Source organism: Typopeltis vanoorti, chromosome 4, assembly GCF_054136105.1.
Source record: "Typopeltis vanoorti isolate ZY-2024b chromosome 4, IOZ_Tvanoo_1.0, whole genome shotgun sequence".
Classification (NCBI taxonomy): Eukaryota; Metazoa; Arthropoda; class Arachnida; order Uropygi; family Thelyphonidae; genus Typopeltis; species Typopeltis vanoorti.
Window position 1 is genome coordinate 50,522,451 of NC_143552.1, and position 27,800 is coordinate 50,550,250.

General features: G+C 35.0%; 1 protein-coding gene across 2 annotated transcripts in view; it reads right to left on the bottom strand.

Annotated features, from left to right (window-relative positions):
- The window catches only part of mbc (dedicator of cytokinesis protein myoblast city), a 643,249-nt gene that overhangs the window by 199,685 nt on the left and 415,764 nt on the right, over window positions 1-27,800 (bottom strand). For both annotated transcript variants that reach the window (XM_090391142.1, XM_090391141.1), the window contains exons 26-28: window positions 24,468-24,661; window positions 9,544-9,616; window positions 1,041-1,141 (exon numbers count right to left, since the gene is read on the bottom strand). In XM_090391142.1, the coding sequence (XP_090247268.1) occupies window positions 1,041-1,141; window positions 9,544-9,616; window positions 24,468-24,661 (368 nt within the window). The remainder of the gene's footprint in view (window positions 1-1,040; window positions 1,142-9,543; window positions 9,617-24,467; window positions 24,662-27,800) is intronic.

Below are 27,800 nucleotides of genomic sequence, written 5' to 3' on the forward strand. Positions count from 1 at the left end.
CAAGGCTGTAATGACAGATGAACTATGCAAATCATCTACAACTTAGAACATTCATAAATGTCCAAAGCTACAGTGAAATTCCAAACAGATAGCATTCTGTGGAAAATGTTCTGAAGCTATTTGGAAAGATTCATGGAATAAATATCAAAAAAAAAAAAAAAAAAATTATCTTGTGCATCAGTTGTGAATCAAGTTAGATAGAAATATGTAGAAAGAGGGGGAGGGAAAGTGTGAGAGAGAGAGAGAGACATCCAAATACCCACACCAGACTCATAATATTTCAGATTTTTATTTCAGTCATTTTCATTAATATTATATGAAGATGGTTTATATGATATATATAATATAAATATTCGGGTTTTTTTAAGCAAATATGGATAAGTTTATGCATTTTTTTTTAAGGTTTGAGCGCCTTTTCTGGCTTTTTTCCCCTTTTATGAGTCAATTTTGGATTTATTTATTTATTTATCTATTTATTTATCATGGTTAAAAGGGAATAAAATAAAATACATATGAATATGGATCAGATACAAATATATAAAATTATAAGCATAAAGTAAAACATAGACAAACAGATACAATACAGCATTAAATATATGACAAGCTTCAAACAAAAAATTTAGTCATATTTTTATATTTATATTTTTAGTTTTTTTTTTTTTTAAATTTTTATAGAACTGCCATAAGGCTGATATATCATTCATCAATATTTCTTCAGTTCTTTCTATGGATTTGTCACTGATCGCCAAAGCTAAATCATCTGCATAAGCAAACTTTCTACTAACTGTTTCAGGGATGTCTGCGATGTAAAAACTAAAAAGCAGTGGTGGTGGTGGTGCTAGCACCGAGCCCTGTGGTAGCTCATTTTTAAGCATTCTCTGTTTACTGATATTCCCCCCATTTACTACTTATTTTGTATTTTGAATAGTATAAATACATCAATTCTTAACAACTTCATTTAGTATATTTCATAATTCTCAAGTAAAGACACATACTATGTACAATAAAATGATAAAATAAAATGGACTCAATGAACTGACCTAGAAATAATTTTGGTCCTCTTGTTTTGGGAAAAATTTTCTAACTGTAAGGCATCTTGGGTAAGGAAGGAGATGGAACAATGGAAGAAATTATTCCAAAGCTACAAGAATATATACATAAAATATTATCTATCTATCTATCTATCTATCTATATATATATATATATATATATATATATTATATGTGATATTTTAATATCAGTTCTATCAAGTTGGTCCTATTATCCTGATAAACAAAATACTCACGGCAAGAAAAACAGCAAAATAATTATGCCTTTTAAGGTTGGCTTATTTCCAAGTTTCTTTACTGGCTTATAGAAATGTGCAGATATTATGGAAAATAAATATGGTACTTTAATTCCAATATTTCTTAATTTGTAAAAGTTAACATAATCAAGAATAGTTAACTAATCATCACACATGTCAGTGTAGACTAAATGTTCTGGAGGCTATTGAAAAAGCTTAGAAATAGAGGAAAGAGTACTGTAAAAGGAATCAGAGATGATAAAGGTAATGTGAAAACTCAGATAAAAATATCCTGGAAGTATGGAGCAATTTCTCTGAAAGACCACCAAATGCAACAAGAAGTGATAATAGTAGTAGAAAATATTCAGAGGAACAATCAGGAGTACATATCAAAACTTGGGATAGAAAATGCCATTAAAAACCTGAGATATGGAGAGGCAGCTGAATATTTGACCAGAAATGCTCAAATATGGAGGTATAGAAATCATGCAGTACAACCACTGTAAATCAGGAGTCATTCTGGATATTGGAAGTCATCATTTTTTCATCCTATTCCTATCTCATGCATCGCTAAATATGTGGATGGTACATTTGCTGTCCAGTTCTAGTGCTCCATTTTTTTCATATAGTCTTGGTTGAAGCTTCCTCTTTTTTTTTCTTCCCTGCAGTTTTTCTGTGATGATTTCACTGGTCAGTTCTTTGATAAGATTATCCACTAAGAATTTCATTTTCCTCTTTCTCTCATTTAGTATCCTCTTTTTTTGGTTTGCTCTTTTAATACTCATTTGTTAATTTTTCTATACAGATAATCCTATAAATCTTCTTAGCAACCACATTGCCAGAGTCATCAGTTTTTTCAATTTCTTTTCAAATGGCCAATGTTCAAGATATATATTAACGTAGAATATATGTAGGAAGTTATCAGTCATTTATTTGTATTCATATTGACTTTTCCCTTAGTATTCTGTTTCTTATTAAAAAAAGGCTATTTTGGCAATTTGTATTTCTTCATTTCTGTTCACAGGTTCCATAATAAGTAATTAAAATTTCCATATATATAAATCCATCTACTTGTTTTATGGGTTGGACTTTTTAAGTCTTTATCATCATCATCATCATCAAATGATGATGACGATGATGAATTCCTGACATGTACCCTCAAGGGGTGTAGGATATGATACTACATGAAAAACTGACATCATTACTAACTAACTTCCTATTAAAATTTTCCTCCAAATCAATCTATTACCTGTCAAGACTCCAACATTATCAGATCTTATATTTCTGTCTCCTAAGGCACTTTTTCATATATCAATCCACTTACATCTTGGTCTTCTCCTCTGGGTCTTCCTGCCAACCTCACAGAGAACACTTGATTTGCTAATCTTTCCTCTCCCATTCTGTTTAAGTGACCATACCACCTGAGATTAGCTCTTCTAACACATTCCTGGATGCTAACAATGTCAAGTTTTTCCCCTTTAATCTCCTTATTTTAAATATGATATTGCCATTGATGCCCCTAATCTTTCTCAAGACTGTCATATCTGTGGTCATTAGTCTTTGCTCAAGTGTTTTTTTTTCTAACCCAGCTCTCAGATTCATAACTTAAAATTGGTTTGAACAGTGTCTTGTTCAAAACACTCAGCTTATACAGCTAATTTAGTGTTTTGACTAATTTCTCTCCTATTCGATATAAATTTATTCAATTGACTTCCTGCCATACCAGTTTTGATGATTCTGATGTCTTAATTTCTGTTACATATTTAATTTCCCAAAATTTGGTAAACTTTAATTCTTAGGCCTCCTGCCCAACATCTAAGGCTAGCCAGCAGTACCTATAGTAATTCCTCTATTCTGCAGACAAAATATTTGCCTCTATGTAGGAAAAGCTTATAAAAAAAAAATTCAGTTATCTTATCAGTCATCATCATCATGTTCAATTCACTCTTGAGTTAGAAGATAACAACTGAACCAATTGGATTCTTTTTAGATCTCTTGTCACTAAGAATTAAAGTTTCCCAAATTTTGGGAAGTTTAATGCAACCATATTTATTTAGATTAGGCTGGTTATTTAAGTCTGCTGCTTTAAGGTATCTACAAGACATGGTCTGCTAGTCTTGATTGACAGTAGTTGTGGTGGCAGATGTATTTTTTTGTATTCTTCTAGGTAGATGTTAACAGAGGTTTCTATTTGGTTAAGATATACTGATGATGTGTTCTCTATTTGGCAACATGGCTCAGACACATCAGGCTCTTTCCTCCTCCACCTCAACAGTTGACATCCCAGAATTTAGTTCCCTATTGAAAAAGGAAAAACAACAGCTTGCCTTTTTAGATACTGTAATTGCACGTATGTATCTACCCGTGTGGGGTGGGTTTTCTTTCTCTGTTTGCAGAAAACCCATCCACACAAATAGATACCACATATAAATTTTCCCACCATCTCCTTCTCAACAATATGGTGTCATCAAAACCCTTGTCAATAGAGCTTTCAACCTCTGTTCAAGCTTCCCTTACAGTGGAACTTGCCTTTATTCAGCAAACCTTCCTGTCCAATAGTTAAAATGTCAGAAATATCTACAAATTGTCTGTCCCTTCCATCTCTCTCTCACCATAAAGACAATGGTAATGCCATTACTATTTCCTATATATGGGACACTTCAGAAAAAGTAAAAAAAAAAATATAATCTCCGCACCGCTTTCAAACCTCATTTGAAGCAAATTTCCCTAAGGATCTACTTCCAACGCTCTCTATTCCAGGTGTTTATTCTTTGTTGCAAATTATCATATTATGGTCAGACTGGGAGATCTGCTAACATCTGCCAGCACAACTATGGTCAATCAGGTCTAGAAGACCATGCCTTGGATACCTTACACAGAATCGGATAGAAGAAAACTAACCATGCTCAATCACAGCAAATACAAACTTGAAAGACTCTTTTTATAATCTGCATTAGACTTAAAAAACCAACCTAATCTTAATAAATATGGCTGCATTAAACTTCCCAAAATTTAGAAAACTTTAACAGGCAAATACAAAGTAGCGATGTGGGCAAATGGGGAACTGGACAATGAGACTTATTTCAGCCTGTGGTCTCACAGAAGGTTTTACAGAAGGAAAAATTATGTTATAATTTTTCATTGTGTTACTTGCTCTTTACAGAAAGCAACTAAAATAATGAAAAAAAGGAGAAGTTGATCCTTGTTGAAGATCTAAATAGCAAAGTTAATAATAATGGCAAATACCTGTTGGATTTCTGCTCAGGAAATGGACTGGTTATTACTAACACAATGTTCCAACATAAAAATGTGCACAAATTCACATGGAGAGAAGAGACAAGGAATAAGAAGTCTCACTGATTATGTTATTGTTGATAATGATGTTTTCTCATTGGTAGAGGACACTAGAGTGTACAGAGGATTTGAAAGTGGAACTGATTACCATTTAGTCTTGAGCAGGATAAAACTGAATTTAATACTGAAAAGAAGAACAACATGCAAGAAAGTTTTAAAGTGAATAAAAGTTGAGCAGCTCTCAGATATGAACAAGAAGGGAGATGATCTTTAGTAGAACAGATAAGGGTGACAAGTTTATGGTGGGACTTAAAAACTGTGTAGAGGTTTTACTTTTTTAAGGACCTTTTTTTTCTGATGTGCCACAGATGTAGTTGTGGTGGTGGCATTTCTTAAAATTATATTAGAATTTAAAAAATAAGACCAGTTCCTCGCCTATTCTCCAGCCATCACCATTCTCTACATCTATGGCACATCAGAAAGAATATCCAGTCCTTTAAAAAGTACAATGTCTACACAGCTTTTAAGCCCCACCATAAACTTGCTACCCTTATCTGTTCTACCAAAGATCAGCTCCCTCCTCTCTCAGTTCCTGGAGTACATAAAGTACCCTGTTCCTGCAAGCTGGCTTACTTCGGACAGACAGGCAGATCAGCAACCATCCATTTAGAAGAACACAAATCATACATCTGTAATCACAATATGGTCAATCTGGCCATGTTTTCGATACAGGATCTCGAAGAATCTACCCACAGGATCTCCTGGAGAAAACCAACATAGTAAATTCAAAAAAGAAAGATGGTTTTTAGAATCTGCAGCAGCACTCAGAAATCAACCAAATTTAAATAAATACAGTTGCATAAAACTTCCCAAAATTTGGGAAAAAACATTAATTATCAGAAGTCCCACTTTACATCCTAGACCACCTACAAATGCCCATAGAGGGTGCATCACCTGGATAGGATTTTAGAGTCACCCATGTGTTTCACTTAGTATTGTGTTGTACTGAGTGGGTGTTACAAGAGTTATTTGTAACACCTGAAGATGTCTCAGTGACTTAGACAAAATACTGGAAGCATTAAAATTAGTTTTTAATCATTAGAAGATACATGCTGCAGAAACCAAACACTTCTGTAAGAGTGAGTGGAGTGAATTGTCAAGAGAGAGAGAGAGGGTAATTAGTCAACCTAATTGCATTCTTCTGGTTTGGAGCTATTGTTGTTTAATCTGTATGTTAATGATATTAGGAAAGGTTGGAATAGTGACATGCAGTTGTTTGTAGAAGATGCAAAGCTGGAAAGTACTATGAAGAGCAGATGTAGTGGCTCTCTCTAAGAGGAGTTGAATAAACTGGGTGAATGGGAAAGTGAGTGGAACTTCTAGTTCAATGTCACAAGTGTAATGATTTAATATTTGGGAAGTAAGGATATGAAGCAGAAAATACAATCGGTGAGAACATTTTTGAGTAATTAGAGATGAGGGATCCAGATGTAATAGTGAATAAAGACCTAAAATTTTGGCACATTGCTATAATTCTGAGGACAGCACAATGGATTATAGCAATGATGTGGAGGACACTAACATGAAGTAAGGATATTGCGGTTCCATTGCATAAGGCCTCACGTTGATTATTGTGCACAGATTTGGTTAACTAATTTTCAAAAGGATGAAGAGATATGAAAGAGTTCAAAGATCACTGACTAAGATAGTTTCTGATCTTTGGGTTAAGCATGAAGAAAGATTAAGGAAATATAATTTGCTGTTAAGTGGATAGGAGGAAGTGTGTGTGTGTGTGTGTGTGTGTGTGTGTGTGTGTGTGTGTGTGTGTGTGTGTGTGTGTGTGTGTGTGTGTGTGTGTGTGTTGGGGGGGGGGGAATTACAGACATAATTTAGTAAGGGATTATTACCAGATTAATGTGGATGAAGATTTTCACAGAATGGGGGAAGATAGGGGAGAACAAGAGGCCATCCCTGGAAGCTGTACAAGGAGGATGTGAAAGAGGGGTGGGGGTGGAATCAGGTTTTTTTTTTTACAGAAAATGATAGGTGAGTGTAGATAGTGAATGAATTTAAGGCATGCTATAATGAGCTATGTATGTGATGTACTGTAGGACCTCTCACAATGAATAGTTGAGTTTGTGAAGGTCTGGTGATGATAATGACAATTTTTTCATTATCTGTCAGCTGGTGAATTTTTTATTATTTTTTTTTGTAATTATTATCATCAGTCTGTAATTCTGAATAAAAATTTAGAACCCTGTTGTTTTAAACCGCTAGTGATATTTACTGTTTAAAATGTGCAACATTTTAATCATTTGGGTTTTATTTTACATATGTTGTATTCTAAATTATAAACAAATTTGTTCTCCCATGAGTGTCTAAGTCTTTTTCTGCTTCTCTCTTAGACAGGGCTCTTATTCTTTTGTACATATTCTAATCTTTTACTTCTTGGCCATTTCCAGTATGTTCTTTTCTTAATCTACTTATTTCTTTAATTTCATTAACATATTTTTAATTTTTCTTCTTTTAGAGTGTGTATGTGTGTGTGCATTTTTTTTTTCTAGACTTACAGTTGCTGCTGTATTTTGTATTATTTTTATAATATATACCATTCTGTTTCTACTTCCCTCATTTTTTCTCCTATTTTATAAGGATATTTTAATTTTTTGTTCATGTAGCTATTGTGTATATTCTTCTTCTTATCAAGGAATATGCATATGCTCATTACAGATTTAGTGGTCTTTCCATCTTGCAGTTGTTCCCCCCCCCCCGATCTTTCCCTTTTGTCTATATATTATCTACTTTTTTTTTTTTTTTTGGTAGCTGATATCTTTCGATCCAATATAAATTATCTTTCCACTTCTCTTTATATTCGTTGATCCTTTCATTTAAATTGTAAATATCTAGCCCTCTTTTAATATTTTCACTTTTTATATGGCATAATTTTGTGCATCCTTTCTTTGTTCTTAAAAAATTCATTTCTGCTGCCTGTATTTTACTTTGTTGATCTTTCCTATTAATAGTCCATATGTTTGAATCATATAATAGAGGGGGAGTGGCCATTACTTTGTAAATTTAAGTTGAGCTTCTCACCCCCCCCCCCAGTCCTTTTAATTATTCCATAGATTTTCTGAAATTTATTTATTTTTTCAGCAATATCTTCAGATATGTTATTATGCAATCTAGATAATTAAACTTTGTCACTTGTTCTAGTATTTGATCTGCTTTGACACTATTTTTAATCTAATATGATCTCAACCTTCTTGTAATATAATCTGATCATCTGAATACAGCACTATACTGATAAAAGTTCTTCAGGTTAACTGGATACCTTATTATACTTCTGAGAATAGATTATTTGAAATATTTCTGAGTCTTTTATTCAAAATTTTGTAGCATACTCTAAATTTCTGAGAAAATCATGATGCTTTTAAAATGTTAACAGCCGGGAAGAACAAGCTAAGTTATTTTGGTTATGAAGCAGACCTTTTGTAATGACTAGGCTAAAAAATTAAATATATTAGGATTTTAATTGAATGATCTTAATTAACCTGAATAAAAATCTTGATGATAAAGTTGGTTAAAATTTGGCAAAAGGCTTCTTTAGAGCTGAAATGGTGTACAAATAAAAGTGATGAGCACAAGATAGTGACAATTGAGTGCAGAAAATACACTAAGATAAACAAGATGTAAAACTCAACAACTAAAAGTTAACACTGAACAGATGAATTATGTAAATTTTGGATTTTGAAAGAACTGAGAATAAGAATAAAAAACTTGTTATATACATAGTAAGCCAGAAACAAACAAGATGAGTGCAATATGTTAAAACATCATCAGATGAAAAAAGCAGAAAACCAACTGTGAGCTAGCATGGTTTTTTTGTACATGTTAGGAGGAGTTTGGTTGGTTCAAGAGTATTCAGGAATTAGGCTGGTTTGAGAGTACAGGGGAGTAATTTATTTTGTTTTGTTTAATTGGCATGAAGAGGATAGTAAATAGGATTTTTTTTGCATTTATGGCATACTGGGTGGTTCTTACTGCGAACAATTCAGAACAATGTAATTTGGACTCATTTTCTTGGAAATTGATATTGATAACCTTTATGGTTTGACAGGTATGTTTAGATTGTATCACATGCAAGGATACAATTAAAATAATTCTAACTAATCTAAATTTCTCTTTTACTCAAGACATTACTTTGCCTCTCAACAGCTACTAACTCTATATTTGCTATTTGCATCTTCTATAAATATTACTACAGCCAATGTGCATCTGAATTGGCATCAATATCCCTCTACCCTCTGTTAAAATGAAACATGTAGTAACTACTCAACACCCCCCCCCCCCCTTCACATTTCAACTCCAAACTCACAGAAGAAATTTCTCCTCCTCTTCATTTATTCTCTTGCTGCTGCCCTCTGGAACAAGTTCCCACAGAATGCAATTCATACCTCTTCAAACAAAATGTGAACAATTTTCTTCTCATCCATCCACATTAACTTAATCCTCATGCACAGAAGATTATCATTAAAAAAAATTAAAAGTAGTCCCCCATTTATTTTAAATTTAATTTCAGTTATTCTTAAAATTTCAATATTTATAGTAGTTTATCTGTTTTGAAATAGATTTATGATATCAAATGACAATGCCTGCCTTGACTCTTCAGTTCCATGGTTCCTTTTATTTTTTTTTCATTCTGGAATTTGTAATATTTAATACAATAATCCTCACTATGTTTAATGCGGCATCTACTTCTAGATATTTATACATTATTCCTCTTACATTCCTTACAGCCAGCAATATTCATTATATTTTGTTTCTATTTTCATTTTAACTGTTTTATTATTTAAAAAATAAGCTGTGCTTTCACTAATAAATGTGAAGAGATATATAATATCTCTGTGCATTCATTAGTATCACACACACACACACACACACAACAAATGTCAAAAAGACTTACTTGATATTCAAAAGTATGCGTAAATTGTTCCCTAATCGTTAGAGAAAAATATCTTAGGGCCTTCAAAATTACACTAAAGAAAATATAAATAAATAAATAAGTTGCTGATTAAACACATACCACAAATAACTGCATTATAATTAAATAAATTAATTCTTGTCATATACATCTTCTTCTTCTTAATCTATTTAATTTGCTTACATTAATAATAAAAACAACAGCTATTTATTAATGGTTTTTATACACCAACAGAAATGTTAGTGTGTTATGCATTAAAAAACACAGTAAATTACCTTAAATGGAAGGACATTTATGTACAAGCAGAGTAGAATTTTCTGTACAGTTGCTTGTCTGTCTTCAGTGCTAATACTAAGATGGTTATACAGAAGTAGGATATGTTTATTCTATTCTACTCATATGCAACCTTTCTAGCATTAGCACTGAATATAGATAAAAAAAACTTGGAAAAAAAATGTTTGCTTTGAACAAAAAAAAAAAAATGTAGATGTGCTATTTAAGCAATTTTGTATTATTAGTGTTTCTTTTTAGCAACAATTTCAGCAAGTAATTTGTTAAGCAGATATCATCGCCGCTCTCTAAACAAGCCGACTCATTGGTTCTAATTTCACTGTGGCATGGATATTTGTTCAATTCTTTGGATGGCAAGCTATTTTCATTGTCTAATGAGACCACCATCCTGCTCAATGGAGGCCTGAAGTGCTTGAAAAAACTGTTCGGTCTCTATAGTGCAGTTCTTTCTGGATTAAATAACATTTAACGCCAGGTACTAAAATACATGATAGGATGGCATTCACATATAAAAAATTATATGTACAGACAAATCTCTATTTATGAAATTTGAAGATATGAACAATTTGTATTTGGGAAGGGAGAGAGGGTCTGGAAAGTTCTGATAAACACTTAGAACAAAAATTATATTAAAGCAACTGATCTAACCACAAGAAAGAACATATCTTAAAACTCTTTAACCTCCATGTTTCATCAAACTGTAATAATTTGTTCTTTTTCTTTTACGATATATAAAAAGATAAAATTAATTAATTTCTGTTTTAGGTGTTTATCAGAACTTTCCAGATCCCCCTCGTATGAGCATTGTATAAATTAACAAATTGCAACTCCAATGCATGTATAAAACACAAGCACACCATTCACGAACAATTTATAATGTATGAAATTCATCGATATTTTAGGAAGAAGTACATAAATGCTCACTCCAGTAATTTTTTCTCTTTACTGTGCCAGTATATTGAATGCTCTTCAGTTCTGAACAAATTCCAAATTTTAATGTTGAGCGAGTTTATATGCTACTGTTCCATTTTTTTTTTTAATACTTTGAAATATGGAAAAAAACTGTAAAAGTGGCAAAAAAAGTTGAATGATTTAAACAGAAACTAAAATGGACATAATTAAGTATTAAGAAAATGGTGAATTGCTTAAGTCAACTGGTTGTGTTAATAATGTGAACTGTTCTAAGTTGCAGCAATTATAAAAGACAAATATATAAAAATTGTGATTATTCTCAATGTAAGCCCTGTTTGGTCCATAGTTATTTCTAAAAAAACCAAATATTATCATTCAAGAAATGAAATGCAACTTAACAAGAAAAACTCAATGCATGCTTTTCTACAGTGCAAAGTTGTTTGTAGAAGACTTGGTGTGCTACAAGCAAATGTATAAAAAAAGTAATAAAATTTTTACTAAAGGTGTTAATGCATTTCTGAAATAAGTTAACAACGTATCTTGTGAAAAAAATGAATCCAACTTATGAACATTCAACTCACAAATACATTTCTTAGATCACATTATGTTCATAAGTTGGGTTTTACTTGTATTCAAAAGTTTCCAGAACAGTACTAAGAATTGATTGAGATCAATTTTTTCTTCCTTTTCCTCTTTTCACAGACAATTATTATCCAAAAACAGAAGAATAAAAAGAAAAAAACAGAAGAAGTAAGAATCTGATATGTTTTAGAAACACATCATACAATGGTACCCACCTAAATATATTAAAGAGACATAGGACTGCCTTTTGTTGTGATGACATTGCGCAAATCCTGCAGGGCATACTTTCCACAAACATATGATAGTGATTAATGGAAATTTTGGACCATTCTTCCTGTAGGCATATAATGAGGTCCTGGACTGTTCTGGGGTGAATGTCCTTTGCACCTGATGCTCCTCCACTTCATCCCACAGATGGGTATTCACCACACCAATCCATCTACTTGGTAGAGGTTTTAGTATGATTCGTCACTCTATAACATAGCTTTCAAAGCTTCCACACCCCACTGTACAACCTCTTTGCATAACTGAAGAAGATGCTGCATGTTGCTTCGGTTAATGTGGGGTTTGGATATTGCAGCTACCATGGAAACCATGGTAGGACTGCAATATCCAAGTTGTTGATCCAGGATGGCACAATTTGTCAACATTTGCCAAACAAATAGGCCTGTAGCATGGCATCCTATCACAACACCTCTTTCAAAATCTGTCAGTTTCCTTCTCACAGTCATTTCACCCAGACTCAGTTGTACAGACTTGTGAGCATCACATTTCTCCAATTTAAACTAGATACAAACACATTGCAACTCCATGGCATGATGCACCTTGCTCATGGGAGTGGCCATTAACTTCTTTCCAAGCAGTGTGTGTGTATAAACACACATAAATATATATATATATATAAGTTGAGTTTTTTTTTCCCTAGCTTAAATAGCATTATCTAGGAATGCAAGAAATTGTTTTGTTTGATGTTGCTCTTTTCTTTAACATATACTCAAGATTTAGGTTATATCATATAATAGAAAAAATTTAGTAAAACATTTCCCTCCACACACACACACACACACACACACACACACACACACACACACACACACACACACACACACACTATCTACCAATAATTGTCCGGAAACTTTAGCAATTTACAATAAATACCAGCAGACGAACCCTAATATTGGATATGTCCACCATTGGCTATGATCACCTCCTGCACCCTTTGAGGGAGGCTTCCACAAATGTGTGGCAGACATCAGGTGGAATTTGTTTCATTTCCTCCATCAAAGCAACACTGAGTTCAGCAACAGATCGAGGACATGCTGCTCAGGACCTCAATCATAACTCCAATTCATCCCACAGGTGTTTGGTAGAGATTGAGGTCAGGACTCTGCACAGGCCAGGGCAGTCATTTAACTGCCATCTCTTCATACCATTCCATAACAGCTTCAGCTTTGTGGCATGGGACATTGTCGTTCCACTCCAATTCAGCTGAATGCACCCCACACCATTACTCCACCACCACCACCACCAAACTTTACTGTGGGTACAACATGCTGTGGTAACAAGCATTCTCCAGGTCATTAGATTGGAAACAGATGAACCTTGATTCGTTGCTCCAGAGTAGCGTTTTCCACTAGTCAATTGTCCAGCTCACATGTTCTTTGCACCAGGCCAGATGATCCACCTTGTTCATTGTTGTGATGTTCAGATCATGGGCTGCTGCTCTTTCATGGAAACCCAGTAAATGGAGTTCTTTTCGTATAGTATTAGTGCTCATCATAGTGTTACTGGCATTCTGGAACTCATCACGGATGGTCTGTACAAACTGCAGCCAGTTTTTGTGCACCGTTTTAACACTCTCCTGTCCCTCCATTTTCAGCAGCCACACTGGGTGTTTTCCTGCATTAGTGATGCCAGAATGTCTCCACTTGTTGATCATATCACGAGCCATTGATTTTGGATGTTCCAGTTGATTGGTAATGGCACATATAGACATGCCACCAATGTGACAGTGTATGATGACACCTCTCTCAGAGTCACTGAGTTCATGTCGTGTTGCCATACCACCTGAATTCAACTGCCATGATGAAATACTGCTTCCTACTATCTGTACACTGGTTTTTATGTTATTAACAAACATTCCATGTTTGTTAATAACATAAAATATACTTTCAACCCTGTATTATGAAGCATTGCAAAAATATATTTCATATTAACAAATACTTAAGAAACGAATGAGTAGTTTGCTATAGGAAAGATGCTATAGTGAATTTTGTTTAGAACAGTAACATGCCTATGAGAGGTTTTAGTTGGAAATTTCTGACAGATGGTTATAGTAATGAGTTTGTTATGGTTGTGTCTGTTATAGTGCTGAAAATTTTTTTATTGGTTAGAAATTAAATTAAACTTACAAAGAAATTATATTCTTGTTTAATCCTTTATTCAAGTGTAAGCTTGTAAAAAAGCTTGTAAGCAAACAAAGTTTGCAAATGAAATATCTTCATGACTAAGCTACTTGTATATAGAGGCTATTTTCATGGAAAAGGAGAGTTCTTGAAGTTTAGTCTTCTTGAGCATTCTTCTAATTACCTGCACAGACTCTGATACTTTGTCATCCAGAGTATATCACAAACCTACCTTTACTGACAAATATTATATATCTGTCAGTAAATATAGGTTCACAACTTCCAGAAAGTTGGCATTGTCAAAATTCTTAATTAACAGACCATATAATGTTCTTCTCCTTCATCCTTACAACAAGAGTGTCTCACTATAAAAACTTTAATGGAATTAATGCTATCACCCTCATCACATTGAGATAATATACTTCTACATTCTTAAGATGAAGGATATGTTGCAATATCATGCAGACTCCCAATCTCATATATTTCTGGCATTCCCAAACTTATAAACAGAAACTTAAAGTTTCTCCTGATACCCAAATATTTTCTTACTGGCAAAATTTCTAATCTCTTATCAACTACAAAAGACTTTTGTCACTGTCTCTAGGTTGCATTTACAAGATTCCTTGTAAATGCCACCTTTGAACAGAAAGAACTTTATGCAGAAAAAGGGATCAGCAAATATCAATACTATGTTGAATACCTTAAACCCATGTCTGGGTTTAAGGTTTAACATTGATACCGATGAAATGAATTGCATCGGTATCAATGCAATTCATTTCAGTTTTCTAGCAAATAACATTTTCAGCAATCAATAGTTCGAGCAATGAATTTTCCTCATGATGAATTGTTCGTGAACCCCTTCAACTTAGTCTGGTTTTGAACAACATGATATTGAATCAAAGAGAATCACCTTTGGAAAAAGGCTCATCTTCTTCATGGAAGCAGAGTTTTAAATATGAACTTCTTTAAAGAATGTTCTGAAGCACTCTATGAATTGGAATGATTCCCCCCTCCCAAAAAAAGTTTGTGAGAGTTTCTTCATATGTAAATATTATTATTACCCAAGACCCCATGGAGTCAAAGACTCATCTGGTAGGTCCTTTTATCATACACACTGTGCCTTAAACACACTCAAATTCTCTGCAGACACTACACTCTCACTTATAATCATTCCAATCATTCACAACTCCGCATGAAAAAACTCGTCTCTCACTCCCCCCCCCCTCACCACACACAGTCTCCAGGAATGACCTTGGGGGCCCCCCCCTGATCTCCCACTATTTTCTGTAGAACCTCTCCAGCATTGCTCCCATAACAACCCCCCACCACCAACCCGTAGGTCCCCCATCACATCCCCCCCCTCCTCCCGTCCACCAGACTGCAAGTTGCACCCTCCCAATCCCTCCCCATACTCAACATTCCAGAGGTTAGAAACTACCTTAGTAAGTCACCTCTGGAACCCCCCCGCCCCCCAACATCTCTTTGTCCTTCTGGAAACCAGGCGACCAAATCTGGACACAATAGTTCATGTATGGCCTAATCAAAGCCTTATACAATGGAACAAGAATCTTTCCACTTCTACAAGTCAGTGTCTTACCCATCATTCCCAGACGCCCTTGTGTTGTCTTCACAATTTTGGCTACATGTCCCCCAAATTTCAGATCCTTATCCACCATCACCCACCTTCTCCACCTCTGACAATATATCCTCACCAAGCATAAATTCTGCATCCCATCCTTGCTCTCCAAATTCTAAAACTCCACACTTTCCAACACCAAACTCACATCCCCATTACAGTGCTCAATCACTCAATTTATTCAAGTCCTCCTGCAAGGCCATAACATCCTCTCCGCTCCTCATGGTTTGTCCCAACTTTGCATCATCTGCAAACAACTGAATATCTCCATCCAAATCTTTGCCAATATCACTAATATACAAGTTAAACAGCAATGGCCCTAAAACAGACCCCTGAGGCACACCACTGGTAACTTTCCATTTTCCTGGATAACAAACGCAACTTATTGATACCTATCAGATAGCCAGTCTCCAATCCAATGCACCAATCTAATGTCCAACCCTATCCGCTCTAGTTAGACTATCAACTTATCATGCGGTAATCTATCAAAAGCCTTTGCAAAATCTAAGTATATTACTGTGTATCCTTCTCCTCTGTCCAAGGAAGCAGTCACTTTATTGTAATAAGTAAGTAGATTACTAAAACATGTCCTCCCTTTAGCAAATCCATGCTGTCCATCAAAGATAATACCATTGTTGTCAACCCAACTCTGGATTCTAGTTCTCACAAGCTTCTCCAACAACTTAACTACGACACTTGATCAAACACAGACAAGCCTATAGTTTGATGCTTGAGTTCTATCACCCCGTTTATTACATGGCACAATCTTGCCCTCCTTCCACTCCTTAGGAACTTGACCCAGTGCAAGACTCATATTAAAAAAATGTCAAGGCCAACGTCAACTTCCTGGCACATTCCTTCAGAATACGTGGTGATATATTATCAAGTCCCACAGTCTTATTTACATCTAGTTTGCTCAACTCCTCATACACTTCTTGCTCACTTACAGTCAGTCTCTCTTCCCCATCATCAACAGCTCTCAATCTCTCCATGAAGTCACATTCACAAGATTGAAAGACCTTTATGAGATGCTCATTACGTATCTCCACCACACCTTCTGCAACAGCTGTCTTTATACTATTTTCTCCAATCAATGTCATCCTTCCATAATCATTCCTTCTTTTGCTGGCTACAATCAAAAGAACTCCTTAGGATTCTTTTTGGCTTCATTAGCTAACTGCTGTTCACACCTCACTTTAGCTACCCTCAGCAACTAAGCCACCCACCTTGCCTGGTCTTTGTAGTCCTCATGGGATTGGTTATTTCCACTTCTCTTATGCTGCCTCCATAATGCTCTTTTTCTCTGTATTGCATGCTTAATCTCTTTATTCATCCATTTCACACCTACCTTATTTAACCTTCTCACCCTTGGAATACATTTAGACATTGCATCTACTAGATAGTTTTTGAAAATCCCCCAAGCTGCACTGATCTCTTCTCCAGCTAACTCCTCATTACATTCTACACCTGCAAGCTGTCTCCTGAGCTCTTCATAATCACCCCCTTGTAGTTCCACATATACCCTTTTCTTACAGAGGTCATCACACTGCTGGCAACCACCCAGGTAATCACCTCATGGTCACTCTCAACAATTGGTGGGTGATTTGACAACTCGTTTATAATTACATCCTTTAATGAGATGACCAAATCCAAGACCCTCAATCTTCATGTGTCCTCTTGTTACATACTGTCTGAGGTAGTTATCCCACAAAAAAACTCAAGAAACTCATTTTCTTTACTTCCAGTTGCTATCTCATCATTCCAATATTGCCATAATTAAAACTGCCCATAACGATCACTCTTTTCTTATTTGCTTGGCTAATTTGATTATACATTTCATAGTCACTACCATCCATATTACCTGGTCTATAGCAACATCCAACCAAGTAATGAAGGAGATATAAATTTTTTGATGTTTAACTGCCAGTAAGCGAAACTAAGAACTCGGACTAAGATCTATGAGTTCATACTGAAAAACTATCGGCAAATCCAAGTGTAAGTAACCACTTGGTAGTGCAACACCAAGGCAACTCGAATCAAAGGTGGAGCAAGATCCCTCACTATCCTTGATATTTTCTCATAATGTAAAAACACAGCCCCTAGGGGATGTAATACTGTAATTACATTATGAGGAGAGGTCACTACCCAGACTGGTTTCAACCTTTTTTGGGGTCTCATCAGTGAGTAAACATCAAAAGATTTATATCTCCTTCATTATTATTAAGGTTGCCAGAAAAATAGCTGGTTGGCTTTCAATCTATGTTATAATATACAAGCACACCTTTATAGCATTCGTATAGTGAAGGTATGTAAGTTCTTTTCACTTAAACCTTGTTATCTTCCATCTTCCAGGTCTACCTACTTACTGATGAGACTTCAAAAAAGGTTGAAACCGGTCTGGGTAGTGACCTCTCCTCATAATGTAATTACTGTATTACATCTCCTAGGGGCTGTGTTTTTACATTATGAGAAAATATCAAGGATAGTGAGGGAGCTTGCTCCACCTTTGATTCGAGTTGCTTTGGTGTTGCACTACCAAGTGGTTACTTACACTTGGATTTGCCAATAGTTTTTTGGTATGAAACTCATAGATCTTAGTCTGAGTTCTTAGAGTTTCGCTTACTGGCAGTTAAACATCAAAAGATTTATATCTCCTTCATTATTATTAAGGTTGCCAGAAAAATAGCCGTTTGGCTTTCAATCTATGTTATAATCCAACCAAGTATTTCATTCCATTCACCTCTATCTCACACCATACTGCCTCAAAACCACTGGCACTATTTCCCTCTTGCATCTCTACTTTGTATGGACATAACTCTTTCTCTATCATCAATAGCACTCCCCCTCTATTTTTATCCCTTCTATCTTCACGAAACACATTATACCCTTCCATCTCTATTCTTGTCAGGATGTCGTCCTCATCTAGCCATGTCTTACTTATTCCAACAATTCGTTGGTTACTTATTCCAACGAATTTCATTCAATTAGTGAAACCATTTCATCTGCCTTGTATCTTACACTTCTAGCATTTGTATACAAACACAACAACTTATTTGTGGATCTACAGCTAGTTCCACTGATACCACACATTCGATGTGATCTCTCCATGCTCAACTGGGACCATTTCCCTTTCTGCTTATTTATTTTAGAACCCTCTTCAATTCCAACTGTTTCCTCTTGATACCAGGTCTTCGAATTCCTTTCCTGTCTACACATGCTCTCACATCCTCTTGGAGCATCCATCTTTCTCATGCTGTGTACTCCTGTCCACCCTGAGCCTCCCTGTTTCCCTGTTCCTCTTGCACACCCATTCTCTCATTTTCCATACTCATGCCACTCATTTCCTCATTCATAACCACCTCTTCAATCTTTCTCCTCTCTTACTCTCCTGTTCTTCCACATCACTTCCCACTTGATGTAATTCATTCTCTGTACTCACTTCTCTACCTTCCAGCAGCAGTCTCTCCAAGCGACTCACACCATAACCACTCAAATGCAGTCCATCATTCCCATACAGTTCGCTTCGCCCTTCAAACCGATTCCACGCATTAACAAACTGTACTCCCCCTCTCCTCACACATTTCAGCCAACATGAGAAAGCAGCCTCCTGATATCCATTCTGACATGCTCTTTGTCCTCTGTCAAGTCATTCGTACCTATTAAAACCATCAAGTCCTTTGCTTGCTCACCCGCCTCATATCCAATGCCTCAATCACTCTACTCATCTGGAAAACATACTTTGTGCATCCTCTCATCCAACACACCTTTAATAATAGAGTCGCCATACAACGCTACTCGCTCGTCTTTTGTAACTCTTTTGTACCTACTTGATTTGTATTAATCGTTTTCACCTGAATTTTCTTAATTTCACTCTGCATCCATTTCATCTCTTGCCTCATCCAACCCAATTCAACTTTTGAATCTCGCGTCACATTCTCTCTCTATCATTCAATCTTTCTAATTTTCGAACTCTTGACTCTCGTTTCACACTTTCACTCTCATTCATCGTTTTGAGTTTCTGTACTTTTGGTCCATGCGTCCAACTTTCGCTATCATTCATTCTTTCGATTTTTCCCACTTTTGAACCTTGCATCACAATATTTCCAGTTTCATTCATTCTTACGATTTTTCCAACTTTCGAACCTTTCGTCACGCTATTTCCAGTTTCTTTCGTTTTCTCAATTTCGTTGCCTTCCGCCACATTCGCCTCACTTTCGTCCTTTTTACCATCCATTACTGTTTTCAAATCACTCGTTTTCTTTTTGAATGATTTTTTTCAAACAATTTTTTTGCCTTTCTTTCACACCATCCTTCTCTTTCGAATGAGCACTCATTCTTCCCACAACATTCTCGCTACTAACACTTTCTATCATCAAATTCGTATTAGCATTCATTAAATCCTTGTTTAGTTCACACTTTGCACACACACACCCTCCTTCCATCCCCTTTAAATGTTCACAAATCATCTATGTAATCAAAAGAATCAGCAATATCAGCAAAAATATATTACTATATTATATATTTGACGTAATACTTCTACAATTGTTGTTTATGCCTTGTACTCTGTCTCTCTGAATCGCTTATTTGTTCCACACTGATGATGCACTGTTAGTTTCAATATAAACTATCTGTAGCAATTTCATTAAACTCGTCTATGATATTTAATAGGTTCTCTCTCTCTCTCTCAAAGTGCACGTCACAGGTTACAGGAAAATTAAGACTTATTATATTAGTTTTTAGCAAAACTGGCAAATTAAATATGGAAGTTGGTAATACAGTAAACAAGGCTGGCAGGTGAAGTGGCATTTGATTAAATTGACATCAGACGAATAAACCGTCATCTTTCTCAATACGCCAACCACTATAGTGAATTCACAACACCAAACTGTTTCTTTCTCCCATTTTTTTTGAATCTGCTATAGTCAACTCTATGTAGAAAAATAAGGAAATTAGCCAAAACACCTAAATGACTAGCAGTATACAGGACAATGCCCATTCCAAATTTTAATTGTCAATCTAGAAGTTGGAAAATGGATTAGAAATAAAAGTCATCTCTCATTCTTTTCATCAAAGACCAGAGATGACTTCAGATATGAGAGTTTGAGAAAAATTGGCTATATAATGACATTTGCTATAACATATGGAATAAAGATGAAATTACCCAAAACAGCAAACACACTAGCAGAGAAGTCAATTCAATTTTTTAAATTTGAGAATTGGATTAAAAATAAAATGTTTGATCAAAGACCAAAAATGTGAGAATTCTGAGGAAAATTAGGTATGTGTGTGTGTGTAAATAAATGGCAGAATCATATTAAATATGAAGAAAATAATTTCAAGACTGTATGAGCACTTTAATTTAAAGTGTTTGGTTACTTAAACAGAATGGGAAAGCAAAGATTGCAAGGTTAGCAAAACTGGTGGTTAATGCAAATGCAAATATCAGGAAAAAATGTTCTGAGAGTAGCCCAAGATCTAGGTAAACTAATTCATTAGGTAGTGTTTCACAGAAGAAAACTAGCAGTTTGTATACAATACTGTAATAGTATCCTGTGTATCCCTTAATAATGCAATAGCAGAAAAGTATGATGAAGAGAATAAATTTCCGAAAACTTGGATGGAGTCACATAAAGTTCACTCTGTGATCAAGAGTCTTTTTTTTTGGGGGGGGGGGGAGACAACTCTCCCCCAAGCTTTTCTAAGTGAAATGTGTTTTTTGCTGTGCTGTAATCTTCTAATGTTCTTTCAACAGGTTCCCTGCATCAAAATTATTATCTTAAATATAGGGGACATTTATTATGTAATATTTCCTCTGAAGAACTGGTTGAAGGTGTTTGTAATCATTGGAAATACAGCTTTAAAACTGAGGGCAGAATTTTAGCTGTGTAAATCTCAAGGATATGAATGATGAGCAAATGAATATAGATATTTCAATAAGAAAGGTGTTGTTACAGAATGGTTTTAGGCACCAAAGCAAAACCATATCTGTTAGTTAGCATACTAGTCTCAACATTAGTCAAATAGCATCCAGAAATGTTAATTACCCATTTGTCAGAAGGAGGGTTTCTTTCCAACACTATATTTGTGATGTCTTCAATATAATGAATCATATTTTTGCTTAAAACTGTGAATGCTTCTCAAAAAAAAAAAAAAAAAAAAAAAAAAAGGAGTTATTGATTGTTTAGAGATACAAAGAATAATATGAGTAATTTGCATTCAGAATAGCAAAAATCATCTGTTCAAGACAGAAATAGAGTGTAGATTAGATTTATTTCACCTAAGAATCCTTATATATATATATATATATATATTTAAAAATGACAAATGTCCATAAATGAATATGGGTTCAAGCAGACAAACCAAAAAAAGGGGCAAGCAGAAGTGGAGTTACAATATGGTCTTGTCAAAGATCACGTCTTTTCATCAGGGCACCTTCTACCAAAAACATAAATTTGTAAGTGCTATATCACATCACCATAACACCTATTTTATGATTTCACATTTAAAGTAACAATCTAATAGACAAGATTAGGTGATGAATGTTATTCATAACTTATTTTAATGGCATTATAATACCAAACCAACTAAATTATAAAATAAGATGTTTATTAACTGGATTATATTTTGCTGGATTTCAATCCAGCATCTTCAGAGCACATTACATTTTATAGTTAACATGTAATGCTAACTGTAACACGAGACATGACAATGAGTAAGTGAAACAATTCAAATTGTAACAGACAAAAGACCTAAAGTCCTAATTTGGCACCCTCTAATGTTAAATTAAAGATGCCAAGTATTTATATTCTTGGCTTATCCTTTATTCAAGTGTGAGCAAACAAAGTTTGCACGTGAAGTATCTTCATGACTAAGCTATGTATATAGAAGCTAATGACTTTATATTAATTGCCTTGGTATCCCATAATGCAAAGCATACATATATTTAAGTGTGTATAATGCTAAGCATTATGGGAAGGGGCACTACCCAGACCTGTTTCAACCTTTACTGAGGTATGTTAAAGTACGAGGATATCTCTCCAAAAACTTTGAGTGATCTACAAGATCACTCTAAATCTCATTGAGTGATCCTAAAGGATCACTACTAAACTCATCACTCCGAACCTGAATCATCCAGGAAAGGACACTCAGTAGTCCCACTCACTGACAGACAAAAACAATTCACAGGGTGGAACCTCTATATCCCCATGAAGCGAGCAGACCCAATGAGAAACATTAATAAACATCATCAGTGGGAGCCAGATGAAGAAGAGAAACTAAGATTGAAGTAATGCAGAAGTCATATTTCCCATATACAAATAGTGAAAAGGTGTCATAACTTATTAAAATTCTCTGGATCAGAGCTAGTTGTTGAAAATTTTTTCACTTGGTTATAAATTATCTTTTATCTAAGTGTAAGCAAACAAAGTTTGTGTTGAAAATATCATCACAACTAAGCTACTTGTATAGAGAGGTTAATTCTGCATTACTTCAACCTTAGTATCACTACTGGGTCTGGTTCCTGATGATGATGAGACCTCAATAAAGGTTGAAACCAGTTTGAGTAGTGGCTTGTCTCATAATGCTTATCATTAAATACACCCAAAAGGATGTGTGCTCTGCATTATGGGATACTAAGGCAATTAATGTGTAGTCATTAGCTTCTATATACAAGTAGCTTAGTCATGAAGATGCTTCACATGTAAACTTTGTTTGCTTACACTTGGATAAGGGATAAACTGAGAATATAATTTTTTGGCATCTTTATTTTCATTTATAACCAAGCAAAAAACTTTTTAACAACTCTCTAATGTTGTAAAAAAGAAGTATTACAGCTATGTAGAAGTGGATCTTAGGATAACAGTCTCCCAGATTTTTTGAAAATGATGCAGTCATACTTGTTCAGGTTATGAGAATGTTTCATAGCCATGGTGGACTCTAAATATAATCTTTCTGACCTATAACAACTTCTATAAAGTGCATTTGTTGTCTTCAATCTAATCCTGTGTGAAGGGGTGTCCAATGTGGGGTCTGAGAGCCTGGACCAGCCATAACAATGGTATAGAATGTATTTTTTTTGTCCCAGTCAATGGTATAGAATGTATACTCGAAGATATGCAAGTTGGATGGAGTTTATCCTTAGGAAAGCAGATCAGAGTTTCTAATATGACATGTTGGTTTGAATGTAGTGTGAAGGTTATATTTTATTAGTACTTTGGCTATATTTTCAGATGCATATCACACATGAGGAATAGGTACCGTAGTGAATGTTTGAGGAGGGGGAAGTAAGAGGGCCATGTAGCATTTTATCTATTTTATAGGAGTTGTACTCATTAGACAGGAAAGTATGGCAAAGATATTTAAATTGGGTGGAAAGAGCTGCATCATTAGAACAAATAGTCACAGCCTCATGTGTGTTTATAAGAATACCATACTGTTGGGCTGGATGATGATGTGATTGTTATGTAGTTATCTTCCTGTGTGTTGATATCCTTTAACTGGAGAGAAAAAAAAAAAAAAAAAAAAAAAAGTGAACCATCTGAAAGCCAGATGATTAACATGTCAAAAAAAGGCAAACAGTTAGATTATTTTTCTATTGTTAAGTGAATTTTGGGATTGGCTGTATAGGAAGGTAACAAAAGAATCTAAGATGTCTTGTCCATGGGGCCAAATGGCAAACACATTATTAACAAAGCATAACAACACTAATGGTATGTTATGTAACTGTGATAATTATTTTGTTTTCAATGTTCCATGTAGAAGTTTAAAGAGGAGGGGAGAGGGGGGGAAAGAACCATAACAGTACCATTAGTCTGTTTGTAGATTTTTCCTTGTGATGTAAAGTAACCTGCACACATAGTAAATACCATTAAAATAAGTTATGGATTTAAACTAACAGCTGGACATATAGAAGTCTGCTAGATTTCAAATACAAAATACGGACATTCTTTTTTGATATTTCCTGCATGAATAATTTACTACTATGCAAAATGCACAACAATAATTTTGCAATTGCTATGCAAAATGCAGCACTTTTTTTTAAAAACAAATAGAATATATATATAAATAATTATAAAGTATACCTATTCTGTAACATAATCATCTCATTCCAGTCTTGTGGGTATACATTTTTACTAACAAGATCTCGAAACACCAACAAAATTTCCATCAGGAAGTCTAGTAAGTCTGTTCTTGTGGCAAAATGGCTAATATATTGACTGTAATGATAGGGTGTCATTTGACGTAGAACAGATATCATAACTGCCACCAAATTACCCTGAAACAAAGAATTAAAAAGCTATATATTATTCAATAAACCCAACTCAAAGCATGCTAGCTTTTATTCACACACATGCATGCATACACACAACTAAAGTTTTATCTGCATTCCCCATGCTAAATGGAATATACCAGCAATTAATATGTAAAAGACTGCCTCTGGAAAAATGTCAGGGCAGTGGAACTGGAAAAAAATTTTGCGGCTTCATTTCCAGCTCCTTTAATCTATCAAAATCCTAATTTAGTTTTGAGAATACCTAACTGACAAATGAAAACACTGTTGGAATGATCTTTACATTATAGGCTAAAAATATACAATTAATTTGATCTTTAGTTTAATGAACAAAAATGAGTGAATTATGAATTGGAAACAACTTATTGCATTATAGAAAAAAATATATATTTGACATATTAAAACATGCAAATTAACTTTAATTCCCTTCAAAACTGAATTTTCAAATTTTTAATAAGTATTGGGGGTGCTTAAGGGTCAAAGCTGTATAACTGAGAGGAGACCTCCACATAGCCTTTAGAGGAATGCGGAGAACCAACCAGGGCTTCTGACATAATGTTCAATCCTCACCTTCTCGTGGTGCACCCTGTTGGGTATCTACCTAGATACTGAACAAACGAGGATGGGCTGACAATTTGGGATTTAGCTGACCAAATAGTATTCTTATTGGCTTAAACCAATATACAAAATGATGGTACAACATGACAAAATTTCATGCTGGCTGGGGCGTCGCCCGGTTAAACAAGGTTCCCGTTGTTTTCGCTAGGGAACCAGGGAGAACAGCGAAAAGTCAGCTACTGGAAAAAATCTAAAAGCACACCCCAACTCAATATCACCAGAGTTGAAGATCGTTACTATCAACATAAGAAGCCTGAATGGCAAAGAAATGGAGCTAGCTGATGAATTAGATAAGTACCAGATCGACACAATAGGGGTGACTGAAACAAAAAAGACAAAAACTGGTGAGATCTTTCTGAGCAATAATTACAAAATGTTATATTCAGGCAATGACAATCAAGGAAAAGAAGGAGTAGTCATAGTATTCAACACTAAATACGAGGCTAATCTTCTTGAATGGCAGTCAGTCTCAAGTAGAGTGATGTGGGCAAATATCAGAATAGAGAACTGGACAACGAGACTTATTTGTGCCTATGGTCCCACAGAAGGTTCTACTAAAGTAGAAGTGACGGAATTTTTTTGAGGCTTTAGAGAAAGCAACTGACACAATGAAAAAGGAAAAGTTGGTCCTTGTTGGGGGATCTAAATAGCAGAGTAGGAAATGATTGTCAGACATACAAAAATAATTTGGGAAAATTTGGAGAAAAGAGCAAAGCTAATAATAATGGCAAATACCTGTGGCAAATAATAATGGACTGGTTATTACTAACACCATGTTCCAACATAAAAATGTGCACAAATTCACATGGAGAGAAGAGACAAGGAATAAGAAAAGTCTCATTGACTATGTTATTGTTGATAGTGATGTTTTCTCCCTGGTGCAGGACACCAAAGTGTACAGAGGATTTGAAATTGGAAGTGATCACTATTTAGTCTTGAGCAGGATAAAATTGAATTTCATATTGAAAAGAATGACATGTAAGAAAGTTTTAAAGCAAATAAAAGTTTAGCAGCTCTCAGATGTGAACTGTAGACTAAAATACATAAAGATTATTGAAGAAAAAATGAGAGAGTTTGAGAGCAGGAACCAAACCTTGGAGATTCAGTGGCAAGCCTTGAAGAAAGCACTGATTGATTCAGCCAGAGAGGCATGTGGTGAGGTTGTCTGCAAGGATAGAAAAATCAGAACTCCATGGTGAGACAGGAAGTTAAAGAGGCAGTGAAGGAAAAGAAGAAAGCATATAAAAAGTTCCTGGCAAATAAGTCAGTTTGTGCTCTTAGAGAGAAATGTAAGAAAGCTAAACACTGTGTAAAACTAGCTAAACAAAAGTCATTGGAGGACTTTGGCAAGAACATAGGTGGCAAAATATTCTAGAGGTTAAATTAAGGGGATAAAAATCCCTTGAGTGCTGTAAAAGGAGTTAGAGATGATAAAGGTGACATGAAAACAGGAGAAAAAGATATCCTTGAAGTATGGAGTAATTACTTCGAAAAATTGCTAAATGAAACAAGCAGTGATAGCACAGTGGTAAAAAACACTCAAAAGGCATACAGTCAGGAATTCATATCCATACATAAGTGCCTTAGACAATAGAAATATAAGATCTGATAATGTTGGAGTCTTGACAAGTAACAGACTGATTTGGAGGAAAATTGTAAATAGGAAGTTAGTAATGATGTAAATTTTTCATGTAGTACTATCATATCCTGTACACCCCTTGAGGGTACACGGCAGGAATTTGATGATGATGATAATAAGTATAGAAGTCTTTTCTTAAGAACAAGATTACTTCAAGCAAGCCATCTTTCACTGATGCTCTCTCTCTTCACCAATAAAACCCAGTTTATGTCAATTTTCTAACCAATCACTGTAACGTCAGGATATTAAAAAAACCATAGTAAACAAAAAAGGACAGGGAAATGAAAACTATACCATGAACATATGCTTATGTGCTACTCTTGTGATTATTACTGATCAAGTTAGCTGGAGATAGTTTTCATTTTACTGGCTATGGATTCAGCTCGGCAGCCCTGAAAAATAAACAGAATATGTTGTGAGAAAGTAGGTGGAATAAGGGGCAAAGGTGGTGACCAGAATGACTTTGAATAGGGGATAACAATAGTGAGATGAGTGCGTAAGGGTATCACAAAATTCATAGCCTAGCTAAGATCATCCATCATGTACACATGAACAACCAAACTCAAACATGCATGACTCTATGTACATATTAATGATGTGGAAGGTCTGATCACATCTGGAAGTAGCCATCGGAGTACTCTCCTGAACATCGGAATGCTCGAACATTCCGAGACAAAGCTCGCCAGTCTGGGTCAGTGAGTGTCAGTTGCCTCCCAGGGCATTTTCCTGCTGTGGTAGAACCAGCAACTTTCCATCTACGAAATCTATAACATATGCAACAATGGATTTTAGCATACTGAGATGGGTAGCAATGTCACAGACAGAAAGACCAGTGGTCACTGATGTGACACCTAACTACCATTCCAT